Below are 17076 nucleotides of genomic sequence, written 5' to 3'. Positions count from 1 at the left end.
CAACAACAACCAAATTACCCACATGTGAGACGCAAGTTCCTAATACCACCCCCGACGTACCCTTTCCTCCTTCTACCCTTCTTCCCACTCGCCTTTTTACAACCCCAGACAATGTCGTTTCCGACTGGCAAGTATAGACGTGCGCAATCGATGCGTGACAAACCCCCTTCCTTTTCAAAAAACAACCTACCCTTATACAGCGGACTTGCATGAGCTTCACTCCGCGCAGTGCGGTACACAAGCAAACGGATCTTTTCTGCTTAAAGGATCCGTCTCAGCGAAGCGAGCGCCCGCTATCGAATTTACGAACTGGAGAAGGCCGCCACAAAGGGCTCGAAAGGCATAACAAAGCGACTCGGCATTACACATGAGTGTATACGGCTACAGAATGCGCGAGGCCCGCGGATTCATTTGTCTTCGTTTGGTCCGCTGATCAACCGGGTTATGCGCGCTGCAGTTTACAGCAAATTTGTTCCCTCTCTGTTTTCATTCTTTGCTGACAACGAAGCGGCGTTCGTCAGAATTTCGATCATTCTGATCGGCTTCTTCTCGTTTGTGAGATGAGAGAAAAAGCGTGGGAGGGTTAGGGAAGAGAAAGGGGGTTTAAGGGAATATATTTTTCCAGCGAGACTATAGGAAAGAAGTTTTGAAGGCGGTTGAAGAGGTGTAACTGAGCACTTGGAAATAGCTTTATCGTTCTGGTAAAAAGAGTTCTAACGCGTTTTAAAATGTTGTTTGGGCGCATCACAAAATCCACAATCGAATGGTTCGTCTATTAGACGTCAACAGACACGCATGATCTTAGCCAAAAAGGCCGCGAAGAAAACCGCTTCTCGATGTTGGTTCAGCGGCGCTTTTCGGTGCAGACCTGTAGTACTCGCGAATAGCCGGCAACTAAGAATAATAATCGTGGAATGCCAGTACTTCAGCTTAAGTGCACTTAAGCGGGTGCCCGACAGAGCACACCTGTTCATTCCATTAGCGCGATCATTTGGCATTGTGTGTTGTCTAAATCTTTTCTTGCTTACTTGCTTTGGTCGCCGTGTTCCCATGGGCTTCTCTTCGTGTGTCTGCTTTTCCGTTTCTCTTCTTTACGCGTTTCTTTTCTATTCTTCTTTTCATCTTGGCGAGTTCGACTTCCCAGACTTCGTCAGTTCTTAACGAGTGCATCGCACTTTACTTCAATCATTGCATTAGATCAGAGTGCCGCGGAAATGAACGTTCCGCACAAAGTGCGCAATGCCCGCGCCTTCAAAATGATTACTCATAAATACCGCAACAGATCGCGTTATAACGCTGATTCAGTTAGCACCGAAAGACCTTCGTGAAGATTTGAAGTTCAATAATCACACCTGCAAGCGCTGCTAAAGTAATCAACAAATTAAGTATCTCACATCAGATAACTACATAGCAGAAAATCGTTAAAGTTCCTCGAACGGTTAGCGCAAAGGAATGATGTCCTTATATTTTGAAAAAAACTATATACCTAGAGTTCAACCCCTATGAAAATGGTTGTTGAGCTTTTGTTTCCAGTCAACAGACCAAAGTCAACAGAAATAACAGATTTTCTTAGAACTTCTTGTTAATTTTGTGTTGACATCATATGCTTTCTCTCTATTGACTTATGGCCTTAACTTTCTGTAAACCACTCATAACAGAAAGGCAATGTTTTTGTATTGAATTTACATATACTTTTTGCATAAATCAAGCGGTTCCAGTGTACAGATTTTCTGAAGCCCTTCTGTTGACTTACTATTGACGTTGCAGGCATGTTTTATAGACATTTCTGTGTTAGCTGTTTGGGGCTGTATGCGGAATTTGGAAACAAATGAGAGCAGCAGTATGGGAGAAAGTAACAAATTAAGGAACAAATCCTTAGCATCCTGGCCAATTCTATCATTCACACACGTGTAGGATCATCGAGGACAGTCCTCAGTGTCATTCGCAATAGCTTAATTTACCAGTGTTTTCAGGACGTCCACCTCTGAACACCTAGCATGTGGAGCTAGAAAGGCATATGCAGCACTGGCATTTCCTTGTATTGTTGACTGATTAGATGAGTCACAAAATTAGTCAGCCCATCTTCCTTATCGTTTTAGCCTACCACTCCCTATATCTTTAATTTACTGATTTGCGTTATTTTCCCCAACCAAGTCAACAACTGAGGCCAGTTCTAAAACTCTGCCCCATTGCTTTTCCTTCCTAAGGGATACAAATACTACATGCTATACTGCTTGTCTTGCGAGCTTCTGCAAATTCGGGAGTCCTGTTTGCCTGTGAGTCAGAATGAAGGATGAGGTGTCTCATATTAATTGGACTACCCATCCAACCAATACTGAAGTTAGGAATTGCTTGGAGTATTAACTTATTATCAAGATAACATCTGTGTTTCTAACACAATCATCATTATCAAATAAAGATGTTGTTGTTTGTCTGTTGTTGCGCTGTGAGATGACCATTTGCATCAATGTGAACCTGGATTGCAAATTACGCGCTGATGTGTAAGTTTGCAGTTAGACACACAGACGTTATCTTGATGGTGAGTTGATACTTCAAGGAATCACCCACTTCAGTGTTGTATGTATGCGTAATTGAATTAAGCTGAGGCACCTCACCCTTCATCCTGACTCGGAGGCAAGCAGGAGTCTCGAATTTTCGGAAGCGCGCAAGACAAGCTGTAGTACAGTTTTCTCAAGAAAATCTGCTGTTCCTGTTGACTCCCTGCTCTGCTCCCTGACTATGCTGTGGTCTCCCTTCAAATCCGTGTAAGCGGTGGAGGGAGGCAAATGGGAGCCGGTCCCTCATATACCGGAAAGGGGACCCTTGATAACGCGGTCCGCCCCCGGGTGGGCCGTGTCCTGGAATGCGCGGCCCATAAAACGGTCGTCGGGGCTGTATCGCTTGCGGTGCTGTTCTGGGAATATCTTTTCTTAGATCTGTTGACTCTGGTCTATTGACTGTAAACAAAAACCAACAGACATTTTTGTAAGGGATATGCAAATGTATGTGTAAATTCAATAGAAAAACATACTGCCTCTCTGTTGTGTGTGGTCTACAGAAACTTACCGGCTCTAAGTCAACAGAAAGTAAACATATGATGTCAGCACAAAGTTAACAGAAACTCTGAACAAAATTTGTTGTTTCTGTTGGCTCTCGTCTCTTGACTGTGAACAAAAACAACAGTAAGGGCCAACCCTAGCTTTGCTGGATAATCGCGCAGGAAGTCAAGAGAATTTCAACAGGACCTCCTATATAATCCGTCTACAGAAAGTACATATAATTGTAGTCCACAAGTTTTGTAAACGTTGTCAACGAAAGTTCCGTCACAGAAAGTACATAGTATAATGTAGCTCACCGGTAGTGCACACACAGTCAACAGAAATTCCTGTTGACTTGATCATCAACACTCTAAAAACAGAACTTCACCGCGTAGCACGCTCTGCGCCAACCATTGCCACGAATGATAGGGTTATCACTCCTGATTCGAGGAGAGCCGGAGGCGTACGCCTTTTTGTGTGAATTATCATGAATCCAAATTTACACAAAAAGGCATACGCCCCCCTCTCTCTCTCTTCGAATCAGAAGTGATAACCCTATATCATTCGTGGTAATGTTTGGCGCAGACCGTGCTATGCGGTGAAGTTCAGTTTTTAGAGTGAAGAAGTCAAAGTCAACAGACTGTCAACGTAGGAAATAAAGAGTAAAAAGAAGTCTGAAGAAAGGTAAAATCCATTTTCATAAGGGAATTTTCGATAAAACAATATCTCTCCTCTGATACGCCCTGCATAACGACGGAGACGTTCTGCTACCAGTTGTATCATATTAATCTGTAACAGCCCTCACAACAGACATATAGCTAGAGTCCAGGAATGCTGAAGTCTGTGTGTGTGTGTGTGTGTGTGCTTAGTCAGTCCATTCGATCACAGCCCCCTCCTTTTTCTTTTTTCGTTGCAGGAAAACCGGAGCCGGCTGTTACCTGGTGGCGTGGAACGGAGCTTTTGCAGCAAGTATTGAGCCGCACAGCCAATGGACATCCCAGAGCTACACTATTTCGACTGACACTCACTCGTCGTGATTACCTGGCAAGACTCACTTGCAGAGCAGCCAACAGCAACATTTCGGAGGCTGTATCCACCACCATTATCGTCAACATGTATTGTGAGTAGAGTCACTTATGAATATTCTAAGGGAGATAAATGAGGGAAGCAACGCGATCGAACGAACTCTGTTCATTAACAACCCCGCAAATACTAACAACAAATGATTGATGAAAACGATGAAGGTGGCCACATTGTGTTGTTAAGTGCAGAAAAGTCAGCGATATCGTTGAAGAAGGCATCGCGCACCGTTCAAAAGCCGCAGCTCTAAACAAGTCAACCAAGAGAGTCAGTTGGTAAAAGTGGTCGAGTTTGTGGTTTTCTTGTGTGTTCGCTTTCCTCAGCGCTTTTCTGCACGGGACGATAATTATTGTGATGTACACGTGTTTATGTTGTAGGGTTACGTAATGAACATACGCTACCGCAGTGATTTAAATAAGCCAAAAGCATATCTCAAGCACTGAAGAAATGGTACTTCGCACTCGTAGTAGGAATCGCTAAGCTACAACTCTGACCGATAAAAGGATAGAAAAAATAAGAAAAGATGAAAACGATTTTGAACACTACAAACTCGAATCTCACGAAGTTCAAGACTGTGTTTAATATAGAAGAAAGAAGACGTATACCGGGTGTTTCAGTTAAATCCCCGGGCTAAATAATTCGCGAACGGGTGCACCAATCCACGAACTTTCTTTTTTACAAGTATCTGTCCGATACCACCTACAAGCTGCACACCGTGTGAATGAGTGGGAGGCGCTCATTATTAAAATAAAAATGCAAATTAGTTTCGTAAAAAAGCGTAACTTCTAAAGCAGGGCGCTGTCGGCATTAAAATGGTACTACCCCTTTGGGGACCTTCAGTGGACACCTTTTAGAGATAAATCTGCCACCGAAGCGGGTCATTTGTTGCAGTACTTAATTGGTTTCGGCTTACGCATCTTTGTCGCGGCTGGTCGCGGCGAAGCGCAAGAGGGCGTATTTCATTTGTTTAATTCATTGGTGTAATTCACTGGTGTAAGAACGTAATTCATTGACGGATAAGGGAGTGAAAGAACGTCCTTTTGCGCTTCACCACGACCAGCCGCGACAAAAATACGTAAACCGAAACCAGTTAATTACTGCAACAAATGTCCCGCTTCGGTGGCAGATTTTTCTCTAAAAGGTGTCCACTGAAGGTCCCAAAAGGGGTAGTACCCATTTTAATGCCGACAGCGCCCTGCTTTGGAAGTACGCTTTTTTACGAAACTCATTTGCATTTTTATTTCAATAATGAGCGCCTCCCACTCATTCACACGGTGCGCAGCTTGTAGGTGGTATCGAACAGATACTTGTAAAAAAAGAAAGTTCGTGGATTGGTGCACCCGATCGCGAATTATTTAGCCCGGGGATTTAACTGAAACACCCGGTATAACAACAAAAGCAACACTTTATTTTGAAGATAATGAGTGACGTCTTTCGTCACTATGCACAATATTCTACGCCAATGCTCGCAGTAAGAATCCGTATAATTATCCAGACTCAAGCAGATTGTTTCACTAAAAGCCTATGCACTGTCCCGGTCGCGGACTATTCCTGTACACAGCGATTATGTGTCACACCCTATGCACCTAATTTTCGGTAGTGGTTCCACTAGTGTTCAAACCAGATGATTCATAATTTATTTATTTTTTTTTAAGCAGGCGTAACTTACTAAGAATAAAAACTGTGACTGAATTTCAGAATAGCCCCACCGTAGTTCCAAAGAGTTGCACAGCTGCGTTATTTCGTGCAACGCGTTTAAACCTGAATGTTACGCTGCGCACAACGATTTGAAGCTACCCAGCTGCGCTTTAAGAGTAGAATCACGACTCGAAGCAAAGCGCTCCACGCTGTCGCATCTTTTCCAACTCAGCCCAACTTAACCTCGCCATTCCCGCTCATTAATTTTGACGTTCGCATTCTAGTTCCGCAGCTTCGCAAGTGCCTGTGGCGCTCGCTCCATGTACAGAAATGGCATTAGGCACAGAGGTCGAGATGTCCCAGAACTTCGTCTGGAAACGTTATCGTTGTCAGGAGAATATTTCCCGTGACAAAGAACAGATGTGCCAGTGATGGACATGGTTTGTTGTATAGGTCCGCCGGTCTCAAGTCTGTTCGAAGAAAATCATTTTTAACATCTGAGAGGCTGGTCCTGCAATACATAAAGCCCTTGGTGATCAGTGGTCACTACTGGACTTGTCATTGGACTTGGCTCGAACAATAAAGAACACGAACTATAAAATCGCAACACGTTATTTCATATGCGTGGCAGTAAATAAATATGCAAAAGAGGAATTTGGATAAATTGGTGAAGAATACTATTGTAGCGTTGCGAGCGTTACGGTGTAAGGATTGGCCCTCGAGCAAGACGCTCACACTGGGTCCGCGTTTCGAGGAAGAATGTCTAGAGCTCCCTTTCATCTTCATTAATTTATCTAAAAACAGTCCAAGTACCGGGGGTAGACATTTACTAAAATACATAGGCCACACCGGCAGCACAACAGGATAAAAACAAGACTTAAAATACAGTAAGTGTTAACGTTTCGGGGCCCATCCAGGCCTCATCATCAGAATGAGGTTCATTCGTCACGCGTCAGCTATTTAAAAAACATCATATTTTTCGTAATCTTTTTAAATAGCTGACGCGTGATGGATGAACCTCATTCTGATGATGAGGCCTGGATAGGCCCCGAAACGTTAACACTTACTGTATTTTAAGTCTTGTTTTTATCCGGTTGTGCAGCCGGTGTGGCCTACGTATTTTAATAAATTAATTTATCTGTTGTTGTTGTTGGGGTGGTTGTTCCCTCTGTACCTCATCTTCTCCCGTCTATTCTCCCAATCAGATATCGTCTTCGTCACATGCCTCGGTTAAAGAGATGTCGCCCCGACACAAACAATTTACAAAAATTACAATACGTATTTACAACTGTACATTACCATACTACGCTACCGGTATCAAATGTGATTTTAGTTTTCCGACGCGGACTACGTCGCTTCTAGACCCATCTTCCAACTCTATCTCGTAGTTGACAGGAGACAGACGCGCCACCACTCGGAGTGGTCGGGTGAACTTCTTTGAACCCTTTATGCCAATAGGTGGACTCCTCAGAAGAACTAACTGTCCCTTTTCAAAAGTTACGTCCTTGCGTCCTCGATCAAAGTAAGACTTTTGCCTCTCTTGGGCAAGCTTGATGTTTTCTGCAGCCAGTTGCCTTGCGCGCATGAGTCTTTGGTGAACCAATGCAGTGTAGTCCTCGACGTCTTTTAGTTCGATGGGGATGGTAGCGATAGTGGTGGTATGGTAGTGTTTCGGGTGTGTTGTATATTGTGTGTTGTTATACCGTTAATAAATTTTCCTATTACGATCTTATGACCTTCGTAGTACCAGCTGGTGTACTGCGCTTGATTTGATTCACTATTGATGCCTCGGCGCAGATGTCAGGGACATCAGTGATTCGTTTCCCGAAATCAGTGACGTTGCGAGTGCCATAAACCTTTGCTGCCAGTCTAAAAATTCCTGCGTTAAAGACATGGAACAACGAGAAACGAAGTGACCAGTTGTCTTGCAGTTTAGACACAAACGCTGGACCTCGCGGTGATTCTTTGATGTCATAGGTGACTAAGTTTTTTGTGGTGCTCGACGTGCTCGTAGCTTCGGTAATTGCTTAGGCTTGACGGGTGTGGTCTTCTGCATATTTCCTTTTGCAGACTTTTGAGAGACTCCCGAGCGCTGTTCTGGGAAACTTCATGTAGGAGGCAATAGACGAGGAGTCGGCGAGATGTGAAAGACTGGTTCAGCCTTTCTACGAACTTGCTTTTGTGCCTTCTCTTGCTCCTTGGGCAGTCTGTCGTACCGATGCAATGACTCCAGGAGATCATCTAGAGAGGTGAACTCCTTGTCGAAGTAGTGTTTCTTGACACTTGGCAGAAGTCGACAACGAGTTCAACTCGCTAAATGATCTCCTGGAGTCATTGCTTCGGTACGACAGACTGACTGCGTTTCACAAGCCCAAGGAGTAAGAGAAGGCACAAAAACAAGTTCGTAACAAGGCTGAACCAGTCAACGTTACAACTTGGCCCCACGTTGGGCGCCAAGCTGTAACGCTGCGAGCGTTACGGTGTAAGGACGGGCCCTCGAGCAAGACGCTCACACTGGATCCGCGTTTCGAATAATGTGTAGAGCTTCCTCTCTGCCTCATCTTCTACCATTCATTCTCCTAATCACACATCGTCTTCGTCACAACTTTTTCTGTATCACATCACATCGCATCACTAAAAACAGTGACAAGTGTAACGGAAAGAGAGACGACGGCATGACGTATATTGTCCTGTGTTACACTTACCACTTCTTTAGGTACCATTTAAGTGTCCATCTAAGTATCATTTAAGTCCGTTATCTAAGTGTCATGTATTAAAGATTTGACTAGGATTGATACGGATGCGTGATAGAAAAATTCATATCATTAACCAACCCTTCGATGAATATTTATAATTTAATTTGGACACCACAGTTGTTACATTTATTTAGTTATTTAGTTTTCAAATAATAGAAAATTTCAGTCACAATTCCTTGTCGACAGATGGTCGCGTATTTTAACTGTTATCGTAATTCCGAGAACATTTATAACGTGCCTCCTCCCCTATTTGTGTACTGGAGTAGCCGGCCCAATTTTAGAGTTGGGCTAACATCTACATATTTTTCCCTTTTATGCCAACCAATCAACCATATTTCTGTAGCGACATGCTGCCCGTGCCGCAGGGTCTAGGATCTCGCACTCTCTTGCCCACATGTTCTGTGAAATTCCCGTTGTATTTTGAGAAATCGGAGGACAGCATTCATCGAATCGCTTCCCTTTGCTACGTCCAACTCATCCAGCCACTCGGCGATGAGCAATAATGATATGAGGACGCACTAAATTAAAGTGCTCGTCTTTTGGAGAACGATTCGCCATTTAAACTGCTTCCACACTACCAAGGTCCGCTGCAACGTCTGACCAGACCTAGCTAAAAAAAAAAGTAAAAAACCCTTAAACAGCGCCAGTAAACTTTCCCATTTCTCCTCCCGTGTCCGGAGGAGGACAGGTGGTTCGTCTTGCAACCGCCCATTAACCCGTTGAATCAGCGGAACCCCCGAAGCAAGAGATGACAACCAAGACGGGGGACGAGAAAGAAATCGGACGACCGCAGTTCCCTTGAGTGACAGGTCGATTCATCCGGGCATCGACGGCCTTCCCAACGAACGGTCGATAACCCGATACATCGAACTCGGGGAAAACTCTCTGCGCGCTTCTCTTGCGTTGTCGTTTCGGGAATGCCGGGCACAGGCTCTGTCGCTTTTCCTTAATTTCCCCCGTGGATGTTTGCGTGGAGAAACTGGAGTGACACGCTTCGAGAAATTGAGTTTCGGTTCCGCTTCTTCTTTTTTTTTTTTCTCTCTCTCTCTCTCTGTTTTGCTTTCGGGGGATCCATTGTGTGAGGTTAGTAGTCAGGACGGAGGATGTATAAGGAGCAGTTAAAGTGTTATCGAATTCGGTTACGAAGCAGTACGGAAGCTATTTACCAAGATGGAACACAAATAACGAAAATCCTTCGAATGTTGACTTAAGCGCACAGTTGCCCGCTTGGAGAAGTTTCCCGTGCTCTGTATACCGACAGCAGCAACCACGCGTTATTCACACAAAAAAAAAGGACAAAAGAAAACGTACGTGAATTGAGCAATGGAGTGATGGTACCTCGAAGTGCTACGCGACGTACAGTCGTACACTTTAGCACTAATTAAAGGCTTACACACAGACACACCTACACATAGGTTAATGTGATCGACCTTTCACCTCCGCTATGACGATTCACTTACTCATTGCTTTTGTGGAAGGGGTAGGAGAGGAACGATTGTGAAAAAAAGAAAAAAGAAAACGTCCTCTTCGAGCTCGTCCAGTGGACCATTTCGGGACGGGAACTCCGCACCACAAAAAGTCGTCGTCGACGTCGTCGACGTCGCGTTAAGACGGTACGGTGATACGAATACATACTACGCCACAAACTGTGCCGTCTCGGGTTTCCCTCGGGCTTTTGCGGGATGCTTTCCAGACACACATAGCCCTAACCGCACACTAACCGCTTCTCGAAACCAATCTCTTCCGCTCTCTCTTTCTGCCATCCCCCTCTACGATGAGCGTATAGCGACAACGCATTTTACGTGCTCTTTTTTTATTGATTGATTGCGCCTCCTTTTTGTAAAGAGGTTGCAGGCCTTCTTTCTACTGCCTTGCAGAAAGCGAAGTTTTCCACGACATAAGAAAGACGAAATGTTCTACTATTTGAGTTTGCATATATCCCTGTCAAAATAAATAGATGCCCCCCCTCCCCCCCCCCCCCCCCGGGGCAAAGATGGTATACGTATGAGTGGAGGCAAATATTGCATCCAACACCGTGTGTCAACGATTTCCGGCGATCGTTCAAGAACCCCAGGAGGCCCCGTTCACCCGCAGTCCCTGTCCTGCGGCACGTGCAATATGTCGCGACGCGCATAGGGTGACTTACCCTACGTGCAAGTCTACTCCCAATTATTTATTTGAGCTTCCGTGCGATGCCCTGAAATAGCACCACATTAACGCAGCAAACAACGTTTAAAGAAATTTTCTGAGGGGCTCGAAACATGTCCTAGACTCGAAATGATGCTAGCCATCCATAATCTTTCTGTGTATACATTTTGCAATATTGACTAAATAAAGATTACGATTACGATTTACGATTACGAATCCCGAATGATCGTTTCGTGACATCGTCTGTGTATGCCTCATCTTTTTCATCGTCATCCCACGCAATATATTATCCCACATGCACTGAGGCACACTCTTAAAAATCAACTTCACCGCATAGCACGCTCCTAGCCAACCATCATCTCGAATGATATCGTTATCTCCTGATTTGTTGAAAACGCCTTTTTTGTGACAATTATGAACACACTCTAAAAACAGAACTTCACTGCATAGCACGCTGTGCACTGCACTGCATAGCATGCATAGCAGCTGTGCGCCAACCATTGCCACGAATGATAGGGCTATCGCTTCCGATTCGAGGGGAGAAGGGGTCGTCCGCTTTTTTGTGGCAAGTTGAGTATATGGTAATTGCCACAAAAAGGAGTACGCTCCCCTCTCTCCTCGAATCAAAAGCGATAACCGTATCGTTCGCGGCAATGATTGGCGCACAACGTGCTATGCGGTGAAGTTCTGTTTTTAGAGTGTGTTCATAATCGTCACAAAAAAGGCGTACGCCTCCCGTTTTCAACAAATCAGGAGATCACATCGTTTCTGATTCGAAGAGAGGGGTGGGCGTACGCCTTTTTGTCGCAATTTGGATATATGAAAATTGCCACAAAAAGGCGTACGCCTCACTGTTTCTTTGAATCAGACGCGATAACCCTATCATTCTTCGCAATGATTGGCGCACAGCCTGCTATGCGGTGAAGTTCTGTTTTTAGAGTGCAGCATAAGTGTCACAAAAAAGCGTACGTCCTCCGTGTTTAACAGATCAGGGCAGATAACGATATCATTCGAGATTATGGTTGGTTAGGAGCGTGCAATGTGGTGAAGTTCATTTTTAAGGGTGTAGGGTACCGCAATTGTTGCGGTGAAACACTTCATCTCATCGTCATTCGTGTAATCGTTGTTCCTGGTTTGTTGAAAACAGGAGGCGTACGCCGTTCGGTGACACCTAAGCAGTTATGTTAATTGTCACAAAAAGGTGTACGCCCCGCGCTTTCCACAAATCAAGTGTGATAATGGTATCACTCGTACAATATCTTTCCTTCAGAGTGCTATGCGATGAAGCTCTGTTTTTAGAGTCTATAAGCTCCGCGCTTGCCATGTGAACATACTTTCTCCTTGGGCGTGTCTCCGCTCACTTTGAATTATGGCGCAATAAGTTTCGACGGCGCTGAAAGTCAACTGTACACTTGCGAGCGATTTATGTAGCCACCCCAATATCCATTAAATAGGCTGACTTGGAAATCAGAACGGGAACACCGCGACGCTGCGAAAATCGATGATAACAGTATTGGTAATTGTAATGGTAGTTAGTAACAATATATGATAGCATAATAACACGGTTGTAACCATGATAAAACTGCTCGACGTGCGTATTTTCTATTATTCGTCACCCAGCTAAACTCGGGAAGGACGTTCGTAGTTTCGGTATGCAATTTCAAGGAGCCTGTAAAGGGTGCTCTGTTGCATAGAGTGTCTTTATGAGGAGATGCCAACTTTACAGAACCGACACGTGTATCTTGGTGATTTGTAGGGATTCAACGAGGAGAACCAAGAAAACGTCAAAAGACCGCATATTATCTACAGATTATGTTGTAGATGGGCATTCTTATGGTGCATATATACTTCTGCAGCATATATTATGGTATATCCAAAATTACGAAAGAAGTTGAACCTTACAGTCGTGCACACCGTTGGCCGTAATTTGATTCATCAAAAACGAGTAACTTTGTTAATCACGTATCTGTGACGGACGCAAAACAGTGTGGTATGCATATTATTTTACATTAGCTCTCCTTATTATATACGACCCCTTCCATTTATGAACGCTACAACATTACTAAGTTTCAAAATTGAAATTTGCGTCCGGTGTACAAAAAAGGCGCTCTAGAATTGCGAATGAGAAGGTATTACAACTTATTATTTCATATCTGTGTGTTTGGTCTATACGATAGTATTATAAATCGGTACATAAATCGGTACATCGGTACAATAACCATCAATGCTATCCCTTACGTACGCAAAGGGGATAGCGTACGATGCTCTAAAACTATCTTTTATCTTCTATCCATCATAACGTCAGTTTCCATCATTGCAGTTTCTATGCTATCGTTCATCACCTCGTTGCGATGAAACACTAATTTGTTCGCGGACCCTGTGCTACCATGTGTGCGTCTTTGGGCCTATGTTTGACTGTACAAGTAAACCAAACATGGAGGAAACCTGAGAAACAGCAAAGAGAATTGGCTGCACCGTTGCATCGTCTGTCAAACCCCTGTACATGCGGTAGCTTTATACCTTGTATTCACGGAAGCGACATTCCCACTATTTTAGTGGAAGAAAAGGGCTAAAAGCTGCTCACGGCGCGGAAGTTTCGCCGCGTCTTATGTTGAGCGTTCACTCAGAGAAGGAATATCGGGAGGGATGTACTGCATACTGTCCTGAGGCTGCAACACAGAAGAAAGGACAACACACACAGCTGGCTAACCCTTTTCATTGACTTCCTTCTTTCACTGCATACTTAGCAGACGACACCATCGGCCCTGTCGTCTGCTACGGAATCTCCCGTGACTGGGCCGCAAGATATTCACCACGGTTACAAGACCACGAAAAAACATGCCACAAGCCACTCGCGCTCACGTGTAAGCTCTTCCGTCTTCACGTCAGTCTTCCGCTGGAGTATTCTGGGATGCGAATGTCGCTCGCGTGAATACACGGACAGCTAGGGATAGCTAGATAGCCAGAATACACGGATAGCGAGATTAGGATGACTTTGTGCTTCAGGCACCCGCGCTCATTTCGGTGCCGTTGTAGCTTTCTTCTTCTCCACTTCTCTCTCCACGGCTCTTACAGACGGACCTTCACTGCTGTCGACGTTGGTGGGTCCTATCGCTTGAACAATACAGAGTATTGCGACTGCCACCGACGAACAAAAAAAAAAGAAAGAAAATAAATGAGAAAAAGAACTATGAAAACGAAAAACGCCATCGGATCTGAAACGTTCACTTTTCTCTCGACTTGTTCTCGAATTACATTCAAATTTTTCACAATTTGTACGGTTACAACGATCGAAACCAGCTTCTTCCTACCCACGCTAATCTCGCCATGCTGGCAACACCGAGTCGTGAAACGTAATGCGTGATTTCTGGTTGCGTGGCTCAGTGGCAGGGAAGAGAGTGCATAATCGCGCCTAATCATAGGGCAGGATCAAAGGCATGGAGCTACCCCGTTCTGCGGAAGTAGGACACCCTATCAGTTGGGCTTGGGTTCCAGCCCAAATAATACGCTTAATCGGATGACAGATATTAATCACGGACGGCTCGTGTGCTCTAGCTGGTCACGGGCTCGGATTTCTAATCTGATAAGGAATTCATTTCGGCGGAGCTACTTTTTTTTTTTTTTTGCCCTGTGTATGTTCCCTGGCGCTTGTCGAGAAGAGTAGGGAATACCAACGAGGCAGCACGTCAAGGCTGTTCATCAGCCACTTTGTTTTGGGCCAGGATTAAGTTGCTATTCCAGTTTCAGGGGATTCCTCGTGATTAATGTTTCGCTGCTTTGTGATATGTCGAAGCTCCCTACGGCTTTCACCACTCGGCACGTGATTACAATGTCGTCAGTGGGGACGGTGTCTCTTAGCTAATTGTGACACGCTACGCAAGATTAGGATGACTCTTCGTGTCGTGCAGTGTAATCGTGGAACAAATACGATTGCTAGGGTGCGACCACAGCACGTGTAGAGGAGGGATTCGGCGATATGATCTTTGTTTTCGTCGCATTCGCGCCGGAACGTCGGACGAATGTTGATCGTGCCCGTCTATCTCAGTTTGTTGGGAACTGTGGACTTTATGCGAATGAAGCTACGTTAGTATGCGTTACGCGTATTGCTACATCTTATACGCAAATTAAGAGGTAAATTTCGTCTCTCGCCGTCACTAGATGTATTTAAACAGAGTACGGTAAAACCTCGATGACTCGACCCCCGTTAATTCGGAAATTCGGATAATTCGGACGAGGTGCTGTGTTGGAGGACTTTCGCTGCAGTCCTCCCGGCGGTTGCCGAAGCAGTGCAGCACTTGGCTGCCATCAGAAAAGTTGGTTTATAGGCTCAGATTACAAACCATACACTCGCAGTTCTTTTCACAATAAACGTACGTTGATAACGGCAAGTTCGCCTCGTATTTTGTTGCTCGTTCGATACTTCGACATTCGGATAATTCGGACATATGCGTCGGTCCCGTGCGATCCGAATTAACCAGGTTTTGCTGTATTGGGAGACTTAGAGGACGTTCATCATAGCGATGAGCACTGTATTTATATTCGCAGAGGGCACTGTGTAGCAAGATTCAAACTTGGCGCGGTTCTATGAAATATACGTGAGGACAACAACTCATAGAACCTAAAATTCAGGTGCCTGCTTTGTGGTCCGTTGAAGAATTTTATTGCAAAATCGTCAAATGCCACCATAAACAAGCACATAGTTGTATGCTTTTTCGTCATATCCAATACTGGTGTAACCTTGAAGTGTCAAACCTATTATAAAACATCACACACCATCCATTGTGATATCGACATCGACATATGAACTAACTATGCAAATATCAAGAATTAAAACGTGTATACTAGGTAGCAAGTAATTTGAAAGTCACTCGTTACTTTTTCAAAGTAACTTAGAAACTTCAAGTTCACTTTCATAGCTACTAACTTCGTTACTAACTTAGTTACATTTTGTACACAGTAACTTAACTTGTAACGAGCTCCTTTTGAAGAGAACCTTCCTAGTCTTAAGCACTAAAATGTGGGTGATGAATGCGAAGCTTCTGTACCATGGCATCTGCTCTTCACCTCTTCATTCTGCCTCTCTTTTTAAAGAAGTCGACAACTTAAATGCCCGTCATAGGATGTCTCCCTACTTAGGTTGCAATTCGTTACTTCAATCAATCAATCAATCGTTAATTCGCTTGCGGTGAGTTGAAGCTTGTGGATTGAGGAAATCTGAAAGCGGCCACAACTCAAGTGACGAATTTGAGGACGATTGTTACAAAATACCCGACGTTACCCGCTCCCCAGTTGCGAAATATCGTGGTACGTTAGTGCACTTGACCGGTAAGCGTGAGGTGTGGGTTCGACTCCCACCACGGTCTCTCTTTTGCGATAACTGCCATATTTCTCCCCCTTTCCAAATTTTTCTTTCAGCTCCACAATACCGCCCATGCCTTTATAGGAGACACGCAAAAGCACGCAGATTATTCTGGAAGCGCTGAACTTCCCACAACCCTTTCCCTTTGTACCGATCAGTGAGTACAACGCCCACTGTACACCGGCATCCACCGGTTTTCAAATACACAGACGCACCCGAAAGGCTTGCATAGCGACGAACGGTCGTCCGTTTTCCCTTTCGAGACTGCAACAAATGCTATGCTATTTCGCCTTCGTCGACAGTTTATCTGCTCATCGCGGCCCATTTGTCAGCAGACAACGATCAGCGTTGAAATGAAAAGGGGGGAACCTGGCATGCCTTTGCATCTTTGTGTACAGCGCGAAGGCACGGCGACATGGGCTGCATGTTAAATAGGAACGTCATTGCCACTGCTGCGGATGGGACACGCGGGCGTGTTTGTTTGTCGGCTCGCATCTAGAAACAGAATTGGCACTGTCGTGCATTCCAAAGAGAGTTCGATGAATAGATTTCGGTTTATGAGGTTATTCCTTCACACGTGAACGGAAGGAATGTTGCGGGAATGTGTAGATGCGCGTTTTCTTTGTGTTTATGGAATGTGGCTTGCGGGAGGTACAGTAGTAGACGCTAAAAGAAAAAAAAAAGTGAGTGCAGTGGAAAAAGTGAAGGCCATTTCACTTCAATTCCTACCGGTTTTGACGTTTCGTTGTTTTTGCAGCATTTTAGTTTAAACTCCTGGCTCTACTGTTTTCTATTCGAGCCCTATTTCGTTCCGTTAAGAGTGTGTAGGTAGGAGGAGCCGTGATTTACAATTTCAACCCGCAACAGATGCAGAGCTATGGTGGGTATAACTTATACCCACCATAGCTCTGCATCTGTTGCTTGCCGGTCAAAATGTTAATGCTGATTGTATAGTACGTGAAAAATAAGCTTTTACATGAACTTACAGGTCCCCTAAAACCACATGTTTCTTCTCTCTCTCTCTCTTGTACCACGTGTGTCTAAACATGCTTGCTCT

At 44.6% G+C, this 17076-nt stretch overlaps 1 protein-coding gene and 1 long non-coding RNA gene across 3 annotated transcripts in view; one reads left to right on the top strand and one right to left on the bottom strand.

Annotated features, from left to right (window-relative positions):
* The window catches only part of LOC135388853 (uncharacterized), a 203483-nt gene that overhangs the window by 99024 nt on the left and 87383 nt on the right, over positions 1 to 17076 (bottom strand). The gene's annotated exons all lie outside the window — the stretch shown is intronic.
* Positions 1 to 17076, top strand: part of LOC135388851 (hemicentin-1-like) — a 381823-nt gene that overhangs the window by 283595 nt on the left and 81152 nt on the right. For both annotated transcript variants that reach the window (XM_064618697.1, XM_064618696.1), the window contains exon 4: positions 3955 to 4158. In XM_064618697.1, coding sequence (XP_064474767.1) covers positions 3955 to 4158 — 204 coding nt within the window. The remainder of the gene's footprint in view (positions 1 to 3954; positions 4159 to 17076) is intronic.

Source organism: Ornithodoros turicata, chromosome 3 (genome assembly GCF_037126465.1).
Source record: "Ornithodoros turicata isolate Travis chromosome 3, ASM3712646v1, whole genome shotgun sequence".
NCBI lineage: Eukaryota > Metazoa > Arthropoda > Arachnida > Ixodida > Argasidae > Ornithodoros > Ornithodoros turicata.
The sequence above is the reverse complement of the archived record's forward strand: the minus strand, read 5'-3'. Positions and strand labels throughout refer to the sequence as shown.